At 43.1% G+C, this 23,865-nt stretch overlaps 2 protein-coding genes across 5 annotated transcripts in view; both read left to right on the top strand.

The window, feature by feature from the left end:
- Positions 1 to 23,865, top strand: part of LOC134219379 (Golgi-specific brefeldin A-resistance guanine nucleotide exchange factor 1) — a 29,044-nt gene that overhangs the window by 4,272 nt on the left and 907 nt on the right. For all 3 annotated transcript variants that reach the window (XM_062698099.1, XM_062698098.1, XM_062698100.1), the window contains exons 3-10: positions 9,332 to 11,012; positions 11,072 to 11,562; positions 12,171 to 12,379; positions 12,440 to 14,369; positions 14,434 to 14,529; positions 14,595 to 14,864; positions 22,635 to 22,749; positions 22,815 to 23,594. In XM_062698099.1, coding sequence (XP_062554083.1) covers positions 9,332 to 11,012; positions 11,072 to 11,562; positions 12,171 to 12,379; positions 12,440 to 14,369; positions 14,434 to 14,529; positions 14,595 to 14,864; positions 22,635 to 22,749; positions 22,815 to 23,594 — 5,572 coding nt within the window. The remainder of the gene's footprint in view (positions 1 to 9,331; positions 11,013 to 11,071; positions 11,563 to 12,170; positions 12,380 to 12,439; positions 14,370 to 14,433; positions 14,530 to 14,594; positions 14,865 to 22,634; positions 22,750 to 22,814; positions 23,595 to 23,865) is intronic.
- LOC134220222 (uncharacterized protein K02A2.6-like) lies at positions 3,724 to 7,264 on the top strand. 2 transcript variants are annotated; one of them, XM_062699219.1, is made up of 3 exons: positions 3,724 to 4,089; positions 4,150 to 4,346; positions 6,594 to 7,264. In XM_062699219.1, exons 1-3 carry the CDS (start codon positions 3,759 to 3,761, stop codon positions 6,786 to 6,788), a joined length of 723 nt encoding a protein of 240 aa, XP_062555203.1. In that variant the 5' UTR covers positions 3,724 to 3,758; the 3' UTR covers positions 6,789 to 7,264. The 2 variants fall into 2 exon arrangements, with proteins under 2 accessions (XP_062555203.1, XP_062555202.1); XM_062699218.1 differs by having other exon boundaries at positions 3,724 to 4,346.

The following is a 23,865-nucleotide window of genomic DNA, read 5'->3' as shown; positions in this document are numbered from 1 at the left end:
GTTGAATCGTCGTCCAACTTTTTCCTCCTGCCGACGAATCCGCGCAATGCGCTGGCGTATTTCGCCGATGAGGAGATGATGATCAGACGCGATATTGACACTACGTTTATTCCGTACATCAACAAGGCTACGTTTCCATTTTCGGCTGATGCATATGTGGTCGATTTGATTTTCTGTAAAGCCGTCATGGGAGACCCACGTGACCTTGTGAACCGGTCGATGAGGGAAGAGCGATCCCCCGATCACCATGTCGTTATTACCACAAAATTCTGCAAACAGCTCTCCGTTTTCGCTCATTTCTCCGAGACCATGGCGTCCCATAATGCGCTGGCCAACGGACTTCACTCAGTCCCAGGATCTCAAGCTTCATGCGGCGTGCCTCATTGGCAAGTTGTGCCAATTTACCCTGCTGGGCTAGGGTTAAAATGTTCCTCTTCGTGTCCGTTGTTTCGCGCTAAGTTTAAAGTCCCACCCAACACCAGGATAGGCTAGTGTGCTTTGAGCGGCACACGGTCGCTTTGATAGGGCCAACTTTTGGGGACACATGCAGCTTTTTATAGAAGTTCAACAAAGCCCACTGTCGAACCCCACCACATCCTAGGCAGACCCCACTGGACGCACCCTCTCACTCTAGCTGATGTCAGAAGGACAACAGTGCCCAGGCTGCACTACCAGCTAAGTACGCAACCCTTAGCTGGCGGTCAATTGAATCGGAAGACCCGTGGAAGCGTGAGTATCGGAACTTGTGAGGACCAGAGCTATGTTAGGCGCCCCTTCCCGGATGTCAACTCACCATTTCGCAGCCCTGCACCAGATCATCATGTTGTTAATATCTTCCTGCAGCGCGATGCAGTCATCAAGGGATTCTATGACGCGAAAAAACTTTAAATCATCGGCAAATCGGTCATTCACAAAAATGTTGAATAGTAGAGGACCCACTACACTGCCTTGCGGCACTCCGGATGTAACATAGAATGAGTTGAAACTTGTTGAGTTAGCTACTACGTACGAGGAACGGTCAGAAAGATACGAGGAATTCCATTCCGTAATCCAGTTCAGGAAGCCTATTTGCTTTAGTTTTCCAATGACTAGGGTGTGAGGTAGCGTATCGAATGCTTTCGCGAAGTCAACGTACAACCGAATCGATTTGCTTTCTTCTTCCTATGTGTTGACACATAGCACATCAGGTTAGTTGTGGTCGAGCGCGGCCTCATGAATCCGTGTTGATTGCTCGAGATAATTGGTGAAGCAATGGCATAAATGATGTTGTGCATCAACTTCTCGAATACTTTACTCATACAGCATAGTACGGAAATGTCCAGATAGTTCGCCACATTTCTGATGCTGCCAGATTTATGAAGTGGAATGATGTAAGCTATTTTCCAAAGTGATGGGAATGTCCTTCCATGTAGAGAACGGTTGAACAAACCCGGGATCGGAGGCGCTAGTTCAATGGAGCATTTTTTATGAATTGGAGTGGAAATCCGTCCGTACCTGACCCTTTCTTAGAGTCAAGCTCTTCAATGACTAACAACACTTCATCTATAGAGAACTGTGTGACGGGAAGGTTGATGTTGTGCGAGGGAATATGGGCGAAGCAATCTTGACGAAGAACTGGAGAAACCTTGCTGAATACAGTCTCGAAAAACGAAGAAAAGAGGTCGGCAGTGTAATATCCTATTACGTCTTAGTACTAAACTTGAGCTACTTATGGAAGTGACCAAGATACATTTCGTGTGTAACTCCATACAGGTACCAATACATAGTTATACATTGGAATCGAACTCTGTAATGCATTGTCGATGAAAATATAGATCAGTTCAAAGTGATCCGTAAGTGAGATCGGAAGCTTATATCCTAGTGTTCCTAAATTACAACTAAATAGAAAGAGAATCCCTAAAACAAGACATTTTAAGTGGCGACGAGGAAAAGTGACTCTGTAATTGGATCTTCGTGGAAGATTAAGAGATCTCAAACAGAAACGTAGTTTCTAGAGTGAGCAGACTGTAAGTCTTTAGCAGAGTTGATTTGGTGATTGGTAAGGCGCCAAAATATACTTGAGCAGCAGACAGTAGCTACTGGCCAGGGCGATTGTTGAGCAAATTCATATTTAATCAGTATACTGAAAATATTACTTTTGTGAAAATTGCATTGTAAGATTGTGAAAACTGTTTCTAATATCGCCATTTGCTTTTCTTCCTTTGTCTAGCGGTTCCACTATTTATCCAATCTTTTGTGTCGAGGCCACAAGAGAACGCTTTATTCAATTTCTTCATCGCAGCCAGCGCTCGGGTTCTTCAAGCAGAAAATTTTCTAGTCCGGCGGCGTACTGTGAGAGCCAAAGAGAACAAACAGCACATTGTTTAGTGGTTCGTTGGACGGTTGGTGGCTATCGAATTGATTAGTGCGAGAACGAAGGAGAGCAAGAAATACCATCGGCGAGCGGTTCATGTGACGGCCGGTAGTAAGCTCGGCGGCGAGTTAGCTGAAATATTTCATTTTTACAAAGCAGCCGTGGGAGTGGAATCGTGCTCCGGCTTTTGGCGTTGGACAGCACGGAGTTGATCAGCATTTTATCAGAGCGGATAGTGAGGCAGTTACGAGTATCTTACGGGCCGTGAGTGTTTCTGTATTAGCAGTTCCCGGTGGTGGCTTTTGGCAAGTGCACGGAGTAAGTCTTCCCTACAGAACCTTGGAGAAACTGTGAGTAACTTTCATTGATTGTTATTTGAATATTGTAGAATTGGATATAACCGCGTTATGACGTCTGCATCAACATCATCTGCGCAGATTGTGCAAGCAACACCAACAATGATTGGTTCGATGGATGTTTACCATATAGGTAAATCCTTCGGCAACTGGGTCGAACGTTTCGAAATCTTGTGTGCCTTGCATAATGTGACAGTTGATTCAAAAAGATCTTGGTTCATTTCCTTGAGTGGGGAGGAAGTGTTTGATGAGATCAAACTACTTTTTCCAAAACAGGATGTTAGTCAGATATCTTATGATGATATCATTAAGAAACTTAAGGCTCGTTTTGATCGAACGGAGCCAGCATTGATGAACAGATATAAATTCTACAATCGTTCGCAAGGTCATTCTGAAAGTTCAGAAAACTTTGTGCTAGCGGTGAAACTTTTGGCGGAAAATTGCAATTTTAAGGAGTTTAAAGATGAGGCTGTTAGGGATAAATTGATACTCGGGTTACGGGATAAAGTTTTGCAGCAGAAATTACTCATGGAAGATGACGTGGCGTTAGATGCGGTTGAAAAAACCATCATTAGCACTGAGTTAGCAGGGCAAAGAGTGAAAGACATTGTGGAACAAAATGATTCGGAAGTTTTATCTATTAAACATAGACTAGGAAGGAAAACACATGATTCTAGAGGCAATCGTTATGAACAATCGGTAAGATTTAGGTCGCGTAGTGACAGTAGAGAGCGTAGCCTTAGCAGGGACAGACAACCATACAAAATGAAGCGTGATTCTAAGAAATGGGGCTCTCACAGTAGTGCAGTGTGCAATTTATGTAAACGCAGAGGTCATATTAGGAAGGACTGTTGGTTTTTAAACAAAAGAACACAGTTAAGTTTGTGGAGATGGAGATCGACACTGAACTAGTCTTGTTTGATAAGTTTAGTGGAATGAAATTGAATGATTCGGAGGAAGACTCAGATATAAACTGCATGAACATTTCAGGATCCTGTGAGAATGATGCTTGTTTAGTGAAGGTTGCGGTGAATGATAAGTATATAATAATGGAAGTTGATACAGGGTCAGCAGTGACTGTTATCAGTGAACGTTTGTATACAAAGCTGTTTAGTACGATTACCCTTTTTAATTGTAACAAGTCTCTCGTAGTGGTAAATGGAGCAAAACTAAATGTAGTTGGGCATATGGTAGCTCATATCATGCTCAATGGACATAAAGCTAATGGAAAGCTGATTGTGCTTAAAACGGACAAGGACTTCAGACCATTATTAGGAAGAGATTTGATGTCTACGTTTTATCCAAACTGGAAAAACAATTTCATTAAACCGGGGAGCATTAAAAGTTTGCAAATCAGCAATAAACACGAAGAAGCTATAAGTATGCTCAGGGAAAAATATGCAAAGGTATTCAGCAATGATTTATCCAACCCTATTTCAGGTTTTGAGGCGGATTTAGTTTTTAAATCGGACCAACCAATTTTTCGAAAACCTTATCAAGTGCCTTATAAGATTAAAAACAAATTCTTAGAACATTTGGATGGATTGGAGAAACAAGGCATCATTACACCAATTAAAGCAAGCGAGTGGGCTGCTCCCGTAATTGCTATTTTGAAAAAGGACAATGAATTGCGCATGGTAATTGATTGCAAAGTGTCTTTGAATAAGATTCTTATACCTAACACTTATCCTCTCCCGCTTGTTCAAGACATTTTTGCGTCACTGGCAGGTAGTAAAGTGTTCTGCTCTTTAGATCTAACAGGAGCCTACACGCAGTTAAGGCTGTCTAAACGTTCTCAGAAATATGTAGTAATTAACACGGAAAAAGGTTTATACACTTATAATCGCCTACCTCAGGGAGCGTCTTCTAGTGCGGCAGTGTTCCAACAGGTTATGGACCAAGTCCTAATGGGGCTAGAAAATGTCACTTGTTATCTGGACGATGTTCTTATAGCAGCAAAATCCTTTCAAGAATGTCTGAACAAAGTAGAACAGGTTCTTGCTAGACTTGCTTCTGCTAATATCAGTGTAAATTTTAAAAAATGCAAATTTTTTGTTAGCTCGTTGCAACATTTAGGACATATTATTACAAGTGAAGGTCTGCTTCCTTCACCTGAAAAGCTTTCTACTATCAAAGAAGCAAAGGTGCCAGAGAACGTCACTGAACTCAAAGCATATCTTGGGTTAGTTAATTACTACAATAGGTTCGTTCCAAATCTGAGCTCAAACCTCAGATGTTTGTATGCGTTATTAAAGAAAAATGCTTTGTTTAAGTGGACAGAAGAATGTGACAAAGCCTTTAAAACTAGTAAAGCTAATTTGTTGCAAGCTAATTTACTAACATTTTATGATCCTAAAAAGCCTTTGGTAGTAGTTACAGATGCTTCTTCCTATGGACTAGGGGGTGTACTAGGACAAATTGAAAACAATAAAGAAAAACCAATATGCTTCACATCATTTTCCCTCAATGATGCACAAAAACGATATCCAATACTGCATCTAGAAGCTTTGGCTCTAGTATGTGTTATCAAAAAATTTCATAAATTTTTATTTGGGCAAAAATTTAAAGTATATACTGATCATAAGCCTTTATTAGGTATATTTGGCAAAGAAGGCAAGCATTCCATATATGTAACAAGACTTCAAAGGTATATAATGGAGCTTTCCATTTATAATTTTGATATTGAATACCGTCCAGCAAACAAAATGGGAAATGCAGATTTTTGTAGTCGTTTTCCAATAAATCAGAAAGTGCCGAACTTCTTGGATCAAAATTCCATTAAAAGCCTAAATTTTTCTAACGAATTCCCGTTAGATTATTCACTGATTTCGAAAGAAACAAAAATAGATATAATTCTATCAAAACTAGCTGATTTTGTCACTTCTGGTTGGCCTAAAAATGTTCCAAAAGAATTTAAAAATTATTTTTCACACAAAGATAAATTGGAATTTCTGGAAGGTGTATTGTTATTGGAAGATAAAGTTATTATCCCAGAAAATTTAAAAACAAAAATTTTGAATCTCTTGCACACCAATCATAGTGGCATGGTAAAAATGAAAAAAATAGCAAGACGAACTGTATACTGGCAAGGCATGAATGAAGACATTGAATCGTACGTTAAACGATGCGGGACGTGCTCAAAAATGGGAATTGTTTCTAAGCCGAAACATGTGGGATCATGGATACCCACTACACGTCCTTTCAGTCGATTACACGCGGATTTCTTTTATTTTGAAAGAAAAACTTTTATAATTATAGTAGATAGCCATTCAAAATGGGTAGAGATTGAGTGGATGCGTTATGGTACTACTGCCAAGTTAGTGAACAGGAAATTTGCATCGCTTTTTGCCAGATTTGGGCTTCCCGATATTGTGGTTACAGATGGAGGACCGCCCTTTAACTCACAAGATTTTACTGACTTTTTGAAACACCAAGGAGTGAAAGTGTTTAAAAGTCCTCCGTACAATCCGCCTAGTAACGGTCAAGCGGAGCGACTAGTACGAACGACTAAAGACGTACTTAAGAAATTTTTGATTGATAATCAAACTAAATCTTTAGACATAGAAGACAAATTAAATCTTTTCCTCATAAACTATAGGAATAGTTGTGTTAGTGAGGAAGGTATTTTCCCTTCAGAAAAAGTGTTTGGTTATCAACCAAAAATGCTTTTAGATTTGATAAATCCAAAAAAAACTTATAAAAACTACTTAGATAAAAAGGATGAGCGAACTAATAAACCTGAATATATAGACTATGCTTTTACTGATAATTTTGACAAGCTAAAGGCAGGGGATAGGTTGTTATACAAAAATTTTAACAAGAAAGACATTCCTAGATGGCTAGAGGCAAAATTTGTTAAAAGATTTTCAACAAATATTTTCCAGATCGCTCTCGGTACGCATTTGCTAACAGCTCACAGGAATCAGCTAAAGATGGTGGAGCAAAAGAAGGAGAGAGTGAAAGTGATGATTACCGGACAGTTCAAGGCCAGGCGAAGTTCCATCGACGAACAGGAAGAATTCTTAGGTTTCCCGCCGAAGAAGCACCGGAAGAAAGCCATGCTGAAATACCAGGGATAGACACGGTTGAGAAATCGAGACCGGTCGAACATACGACTGAAGCGGTTCGTCAATCTAGAAAGAGAAAACATGTCGAAAGGAGTCCAATTAGGACTCGATCGAAGCTACGACGCTTAGTTGAAAACTAAAAAAAATAATAATAATAATTCGAAGTTTATTTTGTATTGTAAGAGATATTGAAGCACAAAGTGCAATCTGAATTCTAAATTCTTGTAAGAATTAACTGAAATGGAAAGAATTGTAATATCCTATTACGTCTTAGTACTAAACTTGAGCTACTTATGGAAGTGACCAAGATACATTTCGTGTGTAACTCCATACAGGTACCAATACATAGTTATACATTGGAATCGAACTCTGTAATGCATTGTCGATGAAAATATAGATCAGTTCAAAGTGATCCGTAAGTGAGATCGGAAGCTTATATCCTAGTGTTCCTAAATTACAACTAAATAGAAAGAGAATCCCTAAAACAAGACATTTTAGGCAGCTTCATCGTTTGAACATGCTTGCGTATTGTTGTAGCTGACATTACATGGAATTATGGCTGATGATTTCCGTTCCTTGACAAAATCCCCGAAATGTGATGGATTCTGTTTTACATTGGTCTCGACCGCGGATATATAGTTTTCATAGGTGGATTGCAGAGCAGACTTGTACGTTACTTCCACCTCGCGGAGAACATGCCGAGCATCCTGACAAAAAATCTTTGCTTTTCTGAGTTTGTTACGGAGATTACAAATACCATAGCAAATCGAATTAAGCTCGTCGTAAAAGTCAATAGTGCCATACCGCAATAGAGCATCCCAATCTGTTCCAGCGAAAGCTGCTTTCAAGAGGTTGTAATCATACGATTTGAAATCGTAAGCGAAATTTTCGATGCCGTTTTCCGATGATGTTATGTTATGGTCGCTAACATCAATTAGTAATCCGATTGGAGGATGATAGCTGTCCATTAGCTCAGGCAGACTGACGAAAACAAGTTCGATGAGTTTTCCGTTAACGTTCGCGAAACTATTAATTTGACGTAGGCCCGGCGCAAACATAGATTCGATGAGATTTTGTTCGTTATCAGTAATGGTATTGGAACGTATGTACCCATTGATATTATTATCTAATTGCCACCGCAAGTTTGGGAGGTTGAAGTCGCCCAGAGACAAAACGACATCTGCATATATATGATGAATTGCATTAGCATGAGCGGCATACAAATCAGCGTTCGAGTTAGGTGGAAGGGAAGGTAAATAGCGACAATGTAAATCGAACGCGTTTTTGATTTCACACAAACTGCAGTTTGCTCAAGTTGTTCGCTGTTTAATAATTGAATGGCCTCGCAGCTTGAATGCTTACTGGTCAATATGCTTCGATCGCAACGAAATAGTACATACTCGGAAGAAATTTCAGCACTGTTGATATCCTCTCGTAGCCAGGTTTCCGTGAAAACCAGCACATCGTAATCACAGCTGGATAGAAGCAATCGCTGTGGAAGTGAAATGTTCTTATTCCATTCGTACTTGCCTGCAATGGATGGTTGGAAGACCCCTTCACCGAACTCGTACACAGGACCGAGATGGCTGCTGGACGCTGGCAGGAGGGACTCGACTGTGACAGGAGGATTAGAGGCTTCCACGAGGCTAGCAAGCGTGCATCCCGATGACGTTGAGTGTGCTGAGGTTAAAGTAGTTGAAATTGGTGGGAGGATGATGTTCTTGTTGCAGGTATACTTGCCTGCGAGGGTGGTTTGGGAGACCCCCTCTCCGAACTCATACACAGGGCCGAGATGTCTGCAGGGCGCTGGCTGGAATGGATCGACTGTGACAAGGGGATTGGGGGCTCCCAGAGAACTTGGTAATGGCAAGGGTCGCAATCGCAACAGTAAAGGACACCACAAGGAAAAATGTTTATGTTAGGTGGTCATTCGAATCTCTAACAATGATGGAGCTTTCAAATTGACGCGTGTGATACGCATGGCCCTAGGTGGTCGTGGCCTGGCCGGTACTTGTAAAAGTTGTGCTCAAACCAGCGATTCAACAGGTCAGTTGGGGCCAGCTGATTTCTTAGAAAAAAAACCCCTTTTACCGTGGCATCTTCAAGTCGCCGTGTGTTGAACTGTCATTCAACTGTCCTCAACATGTCCTCATTTTCGCCGATGAGAAGACTGCACATTAAGAAGGTTCCGTTTCCATTTTCGGGTGTTGCAGTTGTGGTCGACTTGAATTCCGGTAAAGTTGGCACGGAAGACCCATGCACAATCACTATGTATGTAGTTGTTGCCACAGAATTCAGCTAGCAGAACTCCACTTTCGTTTATTTTCTCGAAACCATAGCACCCTGTACACTTCGTGTGGACTATGCACGTTGATGGTGCTGTAGTTGAAGAAACGACCTTTCAAACTCAGATTACATTGCGTTATTTGGCTACAATCCAATCACTTCTGACCCTGCGCTATAAAGTCGATTCTCAACTCGTTATTTCGTTATTTTTTCATTTAAATATAAAAATCGCTATTTTAATCTACTTTGGTTTTTTTTTTATTTTGCAGGACGACGAGAAGGACGGTCTGTTGAAGAATTTCCACGAACTGAAGGAAAGGCTCCTCCAAGTGGAAGATTTACGCTTGGTCGAGCCCGGCGTATTTTTAGGACCGTTTCTGGAAGTCATACGTTCCGAAGAGACAACCGGTCCTGTGACGAGCCTTGCCCTTTCCGCAGTTAACAAATTCCTATCGTACGGATTGATTGACCCAACCCATTCCACGCTGGCATCTACGGTGGAGTGCATTGCCGATGCGGTTACCCATGCTCGATTCGTGGGGACGGATCAAACCTCTGACGGGGTAGTGCTAATGAAGATCGTTCAGGTCTTACGCACGTTGGTGCTTAGCCCGGAAGGGAGCTTTCTATCCAACGAAAGCGTTTGTGACATCATTCTGAGCTGCTTCCGGTTGTGTTTTGAACCACGATTGAATGAACTGGTTAGAAAAACGGCAGAAAATGCACTAAAGGATATCGTGCTGCTGTTGTTCATGCGATTGCCGCAGTTTGTGGAAAACGCCAGCTTCCATTTAAAATCGTTGAAGATGCGCTCAAGTTCAATGGATCAATCTAGCAAAAAACGGAAGCACAGTAAGATTGAAGTTAAGCCTCTTCCAACTACAGCTCCCAAAATAGTCACTGAAGACAGCAGTAGTCTAGAGCCGGAACCCACAACACCAGTGGTTAGCAATGCACCAAAAGGCCTAAAACCTCCTCCACTGGCCACAACGCCGGCTACACCAGCTGGTGTCATTGTTGATATGCAAGGTTCAATTTCCCAAACTCCTAAAAGCAGCCTCGATCCTAAACAGGACACTATCCAAGAGGAGACGAATGCCCAAACGCAACCGGAATCGGTTGTCGAAACTCCTATCCAGATCGAATCCGAGGAGTTGCCCGGAGATTCATTCGTCAATTCTGTAGGAGTTCGATTTACCCATCAACAAGAGGAAGAAATAACGGGGCCAACACCGCATCTTCCGTATGGATTGCCCTGCATTCGGGAACTTTTTCGTTTCCTGATTTCGCTCTGCAACCCACTGGACAAGCAAAATACCGACGTAATGATCCACATGGGCCTGACACTCCTGACTGTGACCTTCGAAGTGGGAGCAGACAGCATAGGAAAATATGATTCCCTGCTGGCTATCGTGAAAGACGATCTGTGCAAAAACCTGTTTTCATTGCTTGCTACGGAGCGTATTTCCATTTTTGCGGCCGATCTACAGCTGTGCTTTTTGATGTTCGAATCACAGAGATCCCAATTGAAGTTCCAGTTGGAATACTATCTAACCAAACTGGCCGATTTAATTGTGAACGAAAACCCTCGAATTTTATATGAAGCACGCGAGCTGGCTCTGGACAACCTGTTGCAGCTGTTTCGCATTCCTGGTTTTGCGGCCGAATTGTACATTAACTACGATTGCGATTTATACTGCACCAATTTGTTTGACGACCTCACAAAACTGATGTCGAAAAATACACTCTCCGCAACCCATTCCATCTACAGCGTCCACACCTTGTCTATGGACGCTCTGCTGACGATTATCGGGTCAATCGAGAAAAATTGCATCCAGGCCAAAAATGGCGAGAAGCCTACATATATGCGACATTCGCGGAACAACTCCAGCGTTGATAAGATTGTGCTGGACGAGGTGGGGAATCAAAATGGTGTCAACCAACAGCAAGGTATGATAGAACCAATTAGGAAAAAACTTTATAAAAAGACTATATGCTTTTCCTTTCAGATTCAGATGTCAGCGAAGTGGCCGTAGAATCTATTAATAAGTATTTGAAAAATAGTCAAAACGAGGAGCGCCTTCGGAGAATCGTTAGTCAGGAAGCCGCAGGCGATGGAACAACTCTAAACCACGAGGAATTGGCCGCCATCAAGAAGAAGAAACGCCTCCTCACTCAGGGAACGGATCTTTTCAACCAACGACCAGAAAAGGGGATACTCTTTTTGCAGGAAAATGGCATCCTCAACACTACGCTGGATCCGTTGGAGATTGCCCACTTTTTGCGGGAAAACTCAGGCCTAGACAAGAAGATGATCGGCGAATATATCAGCAAGAAGAAGAACGTCGAGAGCAAGATTTTGGAAGTGTTTGTCAAGTCGTTCGACTTCGCCGGTTTGACTATCGATCAGGCACTTCGGCTGTATCTGGAGACGTTCCGGCTTCCCGGAGAGGCTCCGCTGATCTTTCTCGTTATGGAGCACTTTGCAGATCATTGGCATGTGAGTATTTAAAGAGGGGCACTATTCTAGGAAGCTTACTATTCGTGATGCTGTGTCACGCGAAGTACTATTAGGGTAGGATGGGGCAAGATGGGTCACTTAAGGCGAACCCTCAATGCCCCAAAATAGAAACATTTTAATTTAGCTTTTCAACGTGGATCTATAAAAATAGCTCATGATCTGTAAGCCAGGGGGTATGGAATAACAAAAATTGAACTTTTTATTTCATTTTGAGTCATTAAAGTAGAAGTCTACTTTTCAGTCAATCAGGAAATGCCCGGCAAGATGGGTCACCTTTAAATTCTGCAATTAATATTGTTTTTATTCACAATATTAAATTACACACAGATAGATAGCTTTATTGCCAATAATTTTATTGAACAAAAAAGGATTTTATTCAATAAAATTATTGGCTGCAATTTGTTATGAAAACAAGCCGTCTGTATATTTCTTTCTTAAAGATAAAAATATACATTTTTAATTAACAAATTAACATCATTATGCTTAAAACACTAAACGCTTGCCGTTGTACTCGGACTTGTACATTGTAAAAAGAAAAGAAAATTTTCTCTGCAAAACTATTTAATGATGACCTCAATCCTTCTTAGACATGTAACAACGAACCATTCGCAAATACGGATGCCGCCTTCCGGTTAGCGTACGCAATCATCATGTTGAATATGGACCAGCACAATCATAATGCTAAGCGCTTGAACGTTCCAATGACCGTCGACGAGTTCGTAAAGAATCTGAGAGGTCTGAACGGAAACTCCGACTTTGACCAGGATATGCTGTCCAATGTTTACCATGCGATCAAGTAAGCTACCTCACCATAGCTGTGCATTATTTGCTAATTGTGATTCATGCTTTTCAACAGGAACGAAGAAATCGTCATGCCAGCAGAGCAAACTGGTCTCGTGCGGGAAAACTACCTTTGGAAAGTATTGCTGCGCCGCGGATCAACCAAGGATGGCATGTTCCATCACGTGTTCGGTCCAAACCATGATCGCGAATTATTCCGAATTATTCAGGGATCGACACTGACAGCGCTCAGTTTCATATTCGACAAGAGTCCGGATAACACTCAGCTGTACCAGAAGTCCATGAATGGGTTCATAAAGTCGGCCGTGGTTGCGTCGCACTACGATCTTCACAGCGATTTTGATGCGCTGATTCTAACGTTATGCAAATTCACCAGTCTCCTGAACCCGCCGGCCGACGTACATGAAATTACGGCCAACGTGCTGTTCGGACAGAACTCGAAGGCGCAACTAGCCATGAAAACGGTGTTTGCGTTAATTCACGATCACGGAGACTGCATGCGCGAAGGCTGGAAGCACATCATCGATGTTGTGCTGCAATTGTTCCGATTGAAACTTTTGCCGAAAGGTTTGATGGAAGCGGAGGACTTTTGCGAACCAAGCGGGAAGGTTACTCTAATGCGGGAACAATATCAGCTGCCGAAGACGGATGCTGGTCTGCTGAGTAGTCTGTATTCGTATTTGAGCAACGATAGCCAACGGCAGCCATCATACGAAGAGCAGGAAATCATTAAGTTATCCAAGCGATGCATCAAGGAGTGTCAAATAGATCAGATCGTTAATGAATCTAAATTCCTGCAATTTGAATCATTAGTCGAACTGGTCAATTGCCTGTTAGGGATGATTAAACATCCAGAGAGTCATAAATCCGTTGGACTACCTTACGCAGAAAATACCGTCGTGTTTCTGTTAGAGATGTTGGTGAAGATCCTTATACAGAATCGTGATCGATTACTTCCTGTATGGAAAAATTGTCAAGATCAATTGTATCTAGTTCTGTCCGGATCCGCATCGTGCGATTATACTTATCTGCTGCAGAGGACCACAATCGCGCTATTGAAACTAGCTATCTATCTGATGCGTAATGAAGAAATTTGTTCCACCATCCTGCAGAGTCTCCGCATGCTGCTAATGCTCAAACCAGGCGTCATTCTTTCGATTTCTAAACCCATCTCGATCGGTATGTATGAGCTGTTGAAGACCAGTGCCCAGAATATTCACACAGAATCCGATTGGATAATCGTCTTTACGATACTGGAATGCGTCGGAGCGGGTGCGGTGCCGCCGGAGTATGATGAGGCGCCCGTTGTCTCGGCCGCGAAATCCGATGGGGCTCTCAGCAGCGAGGAAGATTCCGGATTGCCCGATCGTGGTTACATCTCCGATTCGGAACTGAACGTAATAAAAAGTGGACAGTCGTCCAACTCGTGCACACCCCTGATCAGCCCTACCGGAGACAATTGGATTCTGGTGAACAAAGACGCAGACATTGTGTCTTCGCGATCATCCTCTCCAAAGCACACAATTCAGTATCGTTGCAAGCTGTTGGAACATTCTCCATTCGCGTTGGTCAAATGCTGGGAAAGTCTTGCCTTTATTGTTCGAAACGTGTCCCACATCACTCCGTACAACTTTGAGAGCTGCGTCCGCTGCATACGGACCTTTGTCGAAGCTTCCATGAACGACGGGAAGGAAAAGCGACGACGACAACGGAAGCGCGGTGACGATAACGGTAAGAATTCCCGCAATCGTAATCGAAGGAACGACAGCAGCGACAGTGAATCGGAAGAACTGCCCGAAGCGTACCAATCGATATCGATACAGTTGCTGGATTTGATGCACACGCTTCATACGAGGACGGCGAAGATTTTCCGCTGGTGGGCGGAAGAGGGTGGTGCTGTACCACAATGCTCTGCTTTGTGGTCCCAAGGATGGTGTCCGTTGTTGCAGGGAATTGCCCGGTTAGCCACCGATCAACGGCGACAGGTTTGTAGTAAATTAAATGTTGAATAAATGAAAATTTAATGTTTTGTATGGCTTCCAATTATAGGTTCGAACGAGTGCAATAACTTGCTTGCAAAGGGCATTGCTAGTGCAAGATCTTCAGACTCTCACTGGCTTGGAATGGGCAGGATGCTTCAAGCAGGTAACCTATCGGTTAATGATTATGCAATACCTAGGAATTATGAAACGCATCTTCCGAATGTACAGGTCCTCTTTCCGCTACTGTCGGAACTGCTTGGAGAGAAACCAACTAAACCGGCCGATGCTGGTTTGTTGGAGGAATCGCGTATGCGGACGGCAACCATCATGTCCAAGGTGTTTCTGCATCACCTGACGCCACTGATAGCACTTGCTGGCTTTAACGAGCTCTGGCTGGAAATTCTAGACTACTTTGAACGATTTATGAAAATCGGTTCGGACATGCTGTATGAAGCGGTGTTGGAAAGTTTGAAGAATATGCTTCTGGTGATGCACTCGGTGAGTATAACGATGTTGTCTTTATGTATCCAAATCTAAAATTTCGTTATATAGACATACCTCAATAGTACGCACACCAAAAAAATGGTTTATTCGTTGAATTTTCTGTACGGCGTTAGTTACAATTCGAATATGTTTTGATCATGACACATACGTGAGGTCCTTCATTCATTTCATTTATTTAGTTCACATCTAAACAGATAACGCTGAATCAACGATTTGACGCCACAATACACGGTTCGAGGCCGCATCTCTCCATTCTCGAGTGCGCCTTACGCTCGCCAAGTCGTTTTCCACCTGGTCTGCCCACCTCGCTCGCTGCGCTCCACGCCGTCTCGTACCTGCCTGATTGGAAGCGAACACCATCTTGGCAGGGTTGCTGTCCGGCATTCTTGCAACATGCCCTGCCCATCATACCCTTCCGACATTAGGTACGTTCCGGATACTGGGTTCGCCGTAGAGCTGGTCGAGCTCATTCAGTTCATTCTTCGCCGCCACACACCGCCTAAGATGGTCCTAATCACCCGTGTCTCAAATACTCCGAGTGCTTGCAAATCCTCCTCCAGCAATATCCATGCTACATGTCCGTAGAGGACTACCGGTCTCATCAGCGTCTTGTACATGACACATTTGGTGCGGTGGTGAATCTTGTTTGATCGCAGTTTCTTCTGGAGCCCGTAGTAGGCCCGACTTCCACAGATGATGCGCCTTCGTATTTCACGACTAACATTGTTATCAGCCGTTAGCAAGGATCCAAGGCAGACAAATTCCTCAACCACCTCGAAGGTATCCCCATCTATCGTAACACTGCTTCCCAGGCGGGCCCTGTCACGCTCGGTTTCGCCCACAAGCGTGTACTTTGTCTTCGATGCATTCATCACCAGTCCAACTTTTGTTGCTTCACGTTTCAGGCGAGTGTACAGTTCTGCCACTTTTGCAAATGTTCGGCCGACATTGTCCATGTCATCCGCAAAACAAATAAATTGACTGGATCTGTTGAAAGTCGTTCCCCGGCTGTTACACCCGGCTTTCCGCATGACACCTTCTAGCGCAATGTTGAACAACAGGCACGCGGAGTGTGCGCTATGGACATCGATTATGCTGAAGTTGGACCGGCCTTTCATCCTCAACCTGCACAGTCCCTCATTGATCGGCCACCACCAGATCACGCGCCTTTGCATATCGCCCATCACTATGAACGCTGCCCAGTTCGTGTGTGTTGCCGCAGCTCTGGTAGATGGTATGATTACCTTCCAACAAACCTCCTGCAGCGCTACGATGCGGAATCCACGGTGCTCCTGATGAAGTTGAAAGATTTTTTTGCCAGTTAACTGCCGGACTGTTTCGTTCCACCTTTGGTAGCTCAGTTTGTTTGTACGAAATGCTGGTGGATTTGATCGGCGGAGGGGTTTTGTAGGATTTGGCGAGGAATGTAGGATAAGTTTGAAAGGATTGATTTGATGTCGGGATTGTCTATTGGAGTTGCTGAGCGAGGATTTGCGTGGAGAATAAAGGATTTATAGTGAGGAATGGATTTGATCTCTTGAATATGTCTATTTATTGCAACTCTTTGCTTTCAGTGCTGGGACTTGCAAGCCTAAGCCACCGTGGTCCTTCTTCCAAACAAGTTGCATAATGGGAACGCGGGCGACTATTCCTCTCCTTAGGAAAGATCCCAGCGTCAATATGATTTTTGCTGTATGCACGCCAAGCGGAAGTAGCACCGAAGAAAGGTACCACAATTTCGACGTGCCGAACATATTCAGCGTGATTACCTTCTGGTGCAGTGTAAGCTTGCGTAAAGATTGTAGCCACATTTGTTGCGCAAACTTTCCCACATCGCGTTCCAATTCATCGTTGTCTTCAAGCGACCACATGGTTTCGAAAAGGAACGAATGCCGCACCCGATCGAAGGTGACTCGATCTTTCAAAGCGAGAGTGGCCTGGAAGATGTTTCGCTCTACGTTTGAGCATTTCTTTCCGTTACTTAGGACGCGGTGGGCCTTCATAACGCGTTCCATCCTGTTTTTCAGGATGCGGGGGAGCAATTTATAATCGCTGTTGATCAGTGATATGGGTCGGTTCGCTCGGGCTGTGTTGTCACCTCCCTTCTTCTTCACTAACACGATGACGTCTTCCACGAAGGCAAGGCATTCATAAGCATGTTCAACTCACGGCGGATAACATCGAACATCCGGAAAGAAAATTCTCGTGGGATCCCGTCGGCACCAATGGATCGTTTGGGTGCACTCGCCCTAATGGCAGACAGAATTTCTGTTGTTTGTATCTCCTCTATGCACGCTTCGTTCAGTGGGTTGTCCGATGGGATAACGTGTTCCCAAGCAAAATCGTCCCCGTCGTTGGCATTGCCGTCGTTTTCTGCTGTTTCTCTGAGTAAACACTCGAGAAAAAATCAAACAGATTTGCCTCGATTGCTTGAGGCTCGACGATGATTTCGTCTTCTCCCGTCTGTAACTGTGTGATCATAGAGATGAGTGACGTTTAGCGCTCGCACACTAATGTGCAATTCGTCATGTGTAAAAACTATAGACACTATAGGTTCCATAGACGAGCGGAGACACGGTTGAGTCTTCTCGATTTAGTGTGTTTTTCCATTTTTTCACAGTCTACCACGCGAATATGACTTCACACGCTCTGTTGCTTGGGTTGCAATCGTGACGTCATGCTCGTTTGGCTACACTAACTGACAGCTCGTTTGGCTACACTCGCCTTCGCCTCAGCTCGTCTATGGAATCTACAGTGTCTATAGTAAAAACATGTTTGTTTTCCTTCTGCTCATAACCTCAAAAATGATCGGGTCATCACAATGGTTTCAAAAGAGTCAAAAAATAGATGGAAATATACTCATTTTTACCCAATATTTGCTGAGTTGCACCATCTAGGAGTGTTTGTTTTGCTTTTATCGCCACTCACACATTCGGACTTGAGAATCTCAATAGTTTTCTTCCGTCTTCTATTCCCCAGTTGGAAGATTGACATTGGCTCCCCTGCCACGTGCGTCTCGTTGATGCGCATGAACATGTGGGAGAAATTACGCTGCAGTGCCAACATTTCTCCTTTCAGCTGGTTGATGGTGGTTATGGTTTGTGGCTGCTGATAATAACCGTCATACGCTAGCCGTAGTTGCGCATAGAGGTGCTGATGCGCGTCGTGGAATTCCTCGAAGACGGTTCGAGATTTCCACTTGAAAAAGGACTTGATTTTTGGCTTAGCGTACGACAACCACCATTTCATCCACGACCCATAGTTTCTGCGCTGCCGGGTCCAATATTGCCACTTATATTGGAATTCGGAAATGTTTTCTTCGGTTAGACGATGCGGTTTAAGAGCTCAGAAACGCAATTGAAATCGCCATCTACGATAACGTTCTCGGTGTGGTGGCGAAGATAATAGACAAGCGTATGGGTTCATTCACAAATTACATAACGCCTTAAGTGGTGGGTGGGTACATAATATCGCGTTACAAATTGTTACGTTTTGTCTAGGGGGTGGGTAGGTTTGTTCAGCTCTGTTAAGGATAACATTTATGATATAATTAATATAAAATACGATATTTCTAATTAAATTAAAATTTGACAGTTTATTACGTATTATTTAGAAAGTTAAGGTAGAGTTCATTAAAAAACCAGTTTATCATTTTTTGTGAAATTTTGATAAAACGTTATGAGTTACAGATGGGGTGGGTGGGGGATCAAGCCCTATCATTGAAGAACTCTTCTCTAGCAGCGCGCTGTGCAGTGCCGGAGGGAGCGTACACGCTGCAGATCGTTGTGTCGTGCACTCGCAGCGCGATTAGTCGGCTGTCCAGGCTCTTCTCCACGTAAGTGACATGAATGTGCTCCTTCACCGCTACTGCTGTGCCTCTCCTTGTGTGGTCCACATTCGCGAAAACTACAAAGCCAGGCAAGGAAAGCTGTTCGTTCTCGACTTCCTGCAGACACACGATATCGAGGTTTTGGCTGCTTATGAAGGTTCGGAGTGCGTTCAGTTTTGTGGGGTTCGTGATCGTGCCGATGTTGATGGATGCGAGATTGTATGACGTGAGAGCCATTTATAGAAGGAAGTCCACATCCTGCTCGTCGTCACCGTCGTGGCATCGCTGTTTCTTGCCGGGCGGGCGTCCTCGGCTTCAGCTACTTCTCGTCGATGTGGACAAATCGTCCGTATCGTTGCCGGCAGTTCGATCTTTCGATCGCATCGCGTTTGCTGGCTTTTTTAATATGTCAACCAAGACCACTTCATCGGTCTGTGGTTGTGTGCGCAACGCCGATGAGGAGAGCGTGCGGTTTGTGTTTGCATCGAACTGGGAGACACCGTTCGTGCAATTAGAGCAACAGATTGGCTAGCAGTTGGGTTTTTTGAGCTGGACAGTTCGGTCGGACTCGACGGCTGTGGCAGCTCGGGGAAAGCCTACAGCGATGCTGGTGGTGGAGCGACAGAATGCTGATCTACCGGTTTGGCGCTCGGGGGTTTTGCAACGTTCGCCTTTTTTGGTGGTTGTCATGGCTCAGTTTGCTTCGCCACGTTCGCATAGCTCTTCTGGACTAGACACACGATATGCCAGTATGCGCTTGCTCTTTGCAGTATTTACAAGAGACGATATGTCCCTTGTAAACAATGCAGGCCTGCTGTCCATCGATCGTTGCCCACGAATCGATATTTCGATGGACTAGCATTCGGGCCGACCAAATGCCGAGTGGTATCCCACCGAACTCGAACCCTTTTCCCATGTTAGCTCTCGCAGCGAAAACATTTCACCGAACGCACTAAAAAATTCCACGATTTTATTTTTCGGGGACGTTTTCTGACAGGTGACGTGCACTTTACCCTCTACACATCCATCTTCCATGGTGATGCGAAGATGGTACTTGTACTGTCATGTTCTTGCACTATTCGTTGTGCGAGCGCCAGATGCCTTTTCGAATGACGGCTTCACCGGAAAAATCGAATAGTCAATAGGAAAAGTATTTTCTCGCCTTGGCACCCAGCATTTGCCGTGCCAAGAGTATTATCAGCAATGATTAAAATTGAGCTTTTCGTGAGCTTTTTTGTTTTGGCTGATGCGCAGCGCAAACAGAAACAAAATAGAGTTAATTACCTGTGGCGCACAGCCTGTATAGTGCTAGCCATTGGTACTGATTAAAGTCACTAAATAGAAAGTCTGGCGGAATGAAAACGGTTAGATTTTCTAATCAGAAAAAAAATCTTTTTGATCCTTTTAGATTATTATTTAAACCCGCACGATTATTAGCTTTTGTAAGTTGCTTTCACAAAGCAAACACACTTTTTCTAGTCTGACTTTAGTACTGATGTATTAGTTCTAATCTATAAAACGAGCAAGGAATTGTAATAATCACTCATTTTAAATATGGGGTATTCAGGATGGGAAGCTTAACACGTTATGTTCGATCTTAAGTTATACAACGAATGATTCTTGATTCCACCTATTTCTCTGTACAATTCTTAATCTCAATATCCCTTTTCTCTCTATTATATTTTTCTCTATTGCTCATATCTCTCAAGTCCGAAAGGGGATTGATTGTTACATCTACTTTCATTGGACCCTTACAGGAATAATGAAAATGAATATTTGCCACCGAAAAACGGTTATATGTTGTGAAATTATTGTACGATAACATTAATTGTGCGGGGTGGAAATAGTAAAAGCATGGGCTGACTGTCGTCTGCTTGACGTGGCTGCTGCTGCAGCTGCCGTGGTTTTGTTTTTTCTATGATTGCATGGAAGAAGGAAAGGTAAAAATAAATGAACCGTTTGTTTGAGAAACTGCATATGTAACATTTTTGACCAAAATGAAATTTATATATATTCTGAATCCTCTTCCTTCCGTCCTTCCTTCCTCTTCTTCTTCTTGCACTGAAAGTGCACCAGGGTGTTGAGTTTTGTCAAAAACTATTGATCTGTATCGAAGAAATCGAAAGGTTCGGTGCCAATTTGTTCAAAAACAGTTTTTTGTTGTTTTCTCGAAATCATTCCCCTCCCTGATTACGAATCATAATCAAGTTTCCTCCGAAACAACGCGATGCGACTGTTTCTATAGCTACCAGTTTGTCGCTTTTGTAAGGAAGCGTCAATAGAGCCAATGGAGTCGCAACGACAATGACAGTTCAGGACAACCTTAAAGTATTCATTCCCATAAAATCTAAAGGTGGAATCCATAAAATACGCCACGTTAAAATGAGTGATCCACGCCCAATCGTTACTTTTTTGGAGTAACTTGCATAATTATAATGGAACGTACATACCATCAAGCAGTTTAACCAACATTGACTCCACCTCTCGTTTATTCCAACATCCATCAAGTTTTACCAACAGCGGCACAAACAATCAATTTATTCGACTAACAATATCACACACGAACGACCGAAGCGCCAACTTGAGCATCAACCGTCAAAAAATATATGGGGGTTTGTGCAATTTCACTACAAATGCTCAAACATGTTCGCCGAACCTTGACTCCACCCCCGACAACTCAAACCAAAATCAAACCGTTTTAATTTTTTCCAACCGAGCCGCCAACTGTCAAATGGTTGTTCGAACAACTCCACACACGTTCAAACAAAGCAGCAACCGAAGCGTTTTCTTGGGGGCGGAGTCAATGTTCGTCAAGCTGCTTGACTGGTGTGTACGTTGCATAAACGATGTGTAATCTTTAAAATATTACTCCTACAAATGTCACGTAATTTATGGATGTTCCGAAGCATTAACATAAAATATTTCGTAACAACAATAGCCTCACATTTACAAAGACGATGATTGTGCAATGCAACATGTAGGCACCATTCCAAAAAAAAAAATCTGGGTCATACTGGTCCGTTGTGTACTAAATCAAATATGAATATGTTTACAGTACCCTTCTATCGAAATGTTAGCTTGCAAGTGACAAAGTAGCAAATGATTTTTTTTTGCTTCGATAGTACATACACTAAAATTACGCAGATGTACGTACTATCAAGGTATGCCTGTAGAACCATACTTTCTAACAATATGTTATAGGTTGTAGGACGAAAGATGAATACAAACCCAGATTAATCCACCTAGCGGTGATGATCCCTATCTTGTGCATCATAAAATGTATTGAGAAAATCACATTAGAAAGGTCAAAAACCACTTTTAGGGTCGAGATCGCATTTTTTCTTGTTTTTGCATGTATTTGCATGCATTGCCACTACACTGGTGGAAAAAAGTATAAAGACAAGCTCGGTTTCCATACAAAATGGCCATGTTGAGAAGTCAATATCTCGATTCTTAGCGATTCGATTGGGCTGATTTTTTGCCAGCAGGCCTAAAATGACTTGAATTTTTATTCAATGAAAGTTATATTTATGCATATATTCTACTTATACGCGTTTCTGCTGGAAATAATTATAAAGACAGGTCTGTTGTATGGAGCCCCATATAAAAAAGTGGTGTCTTTATAATTATTTCCAGATTCGGAGGTCAAAATCATTAGAGATGTATACAATTCACTCAAAGATCGAAAGTTCAAGTGGAAAACAGGTGCCTAGTAAAATTTTAGCCAAATCGAATCGCTACGAATCGAGATTTCGATTCTCAAACATGATGAAAATGTATGAAAAACATGTTTGTCTTTAAACTTATTTCCGGCGGTATATGTTTGTAAAAAAAATCGATTTGGAAATTTCCATCAAAAGTTCTTTTTTGGAGTAATCCTACTTTGTTGTACGAGATGGGCAAAAATAAATAAATAAAATCTTCTTTTTTTTAAGGTATGCGTTTTTCACAACAGTGATGGTGTAACCCATTCAGTGCTGTGGGACGTCACATGGCAGCGAATATCAGGATTTCTCCCCAATCTGAAGGATGAGTTATTTAGAAATGATGGTAATTATCATTTTATTGATTATTTGCGTAAAGGTTCTCATATGTGAATCTGTTTCTTTCTCTAGTTCATGCAACTAAAGTCAACACGGCGGCTCCAATCATTCCATCCCAATCTCCTGTTCCAACATCACTTGAACCAGCTCTAGCCGCCCCTACCCAACCAAGTATTATGCAACACTCTTCGCATGTGCCAGAGCCCGGATCGCCTGTCCTAGAACAAACTCGAGCTCCACATATACCGAACAATCTGCTGATCTCCAACGTGGTCAATCCAACCCCCATTCATCCACAAGTTCCACTTCCAACCCCAATTCTGATACCGCAAGTATCTTCTACCCTTACAGTTGTTACTGCTATGAGCCCTCCTGCCCCACCAACAATCCTTCCTCAGCAAACGGAACAAGAAAGCCCGCTCAACACTAACCGGTATTCCAATATAATCGAACTACCGGTAACTCCATCGCCCCCACCTTGTGCTACCGAACAAAGTCAACAGCAGGTCGAACCTGAACCAACGAATCCAATCGCAACGGAACAGCCACCAGTACCAATAAGCCATCTACTGGCAGGCAACCAGTACCCATCTCTACACAGCGTCCCCGTTGGAATTGCCCAAAGCTTTGCGCCAATGTTTGTTCAGCCGTCAGTGGTGCCAACGGACGGTTCCGACATCTACAATGACTACGTAAACGATCCGTACAATCTTACCCTGCAGCCACCAACCCAGGACATCCAGCAACAACCGCAACAGCAGCATCAGCAGCCGCCGCAACAACTACAGAATGTGTTCCAGTCAGCCAACTACTTTGGGTCGTACCAATTTGGCCCCGGTCGGATACCACCAGGTTCGGAAATGTTGTTTGGTGAACCCTAAATCTGTTTCAGTGTACCTTTGTAGAAGTAGTTTTAGGATTCGGAAAGGAAGAGCTGGCATCTCCCCTTCCCGCCAAAGTAGTCGTCATCATGGAAACCCATCTTACAATCTAATCAGGCAACTTTTTTGGTCTTCTCTTTTCTCTCTCCTTTTACGTACATTCCGTGTACTTTACCCGAACATGCTTGCATTCTGGACACCTGTCATGAAATTGGGGACTGGTAAATAATTTGTGGGGAAAC

This window comes from Armigeres subalbatus, chromosome 3 (genome assembly GCF_024139115.2).
Source record: "Armigeres subalbatus isolate Guangzhou_Male chromosome 3, GZ_Asu_2, whole genome shotgun sequence".
NCBI classification, from domain to species: Eukaryota; Metazoa; Arthropoda; class Insecta; order Diptera; family Culicidae; genus Armigeres; species Armigeres subalbatus.
The sequence above is the reverse complement of the archived record's forward strand: the minus strand, read 5'-3'. Positions and strand labels throughout refer to the sequence as shown.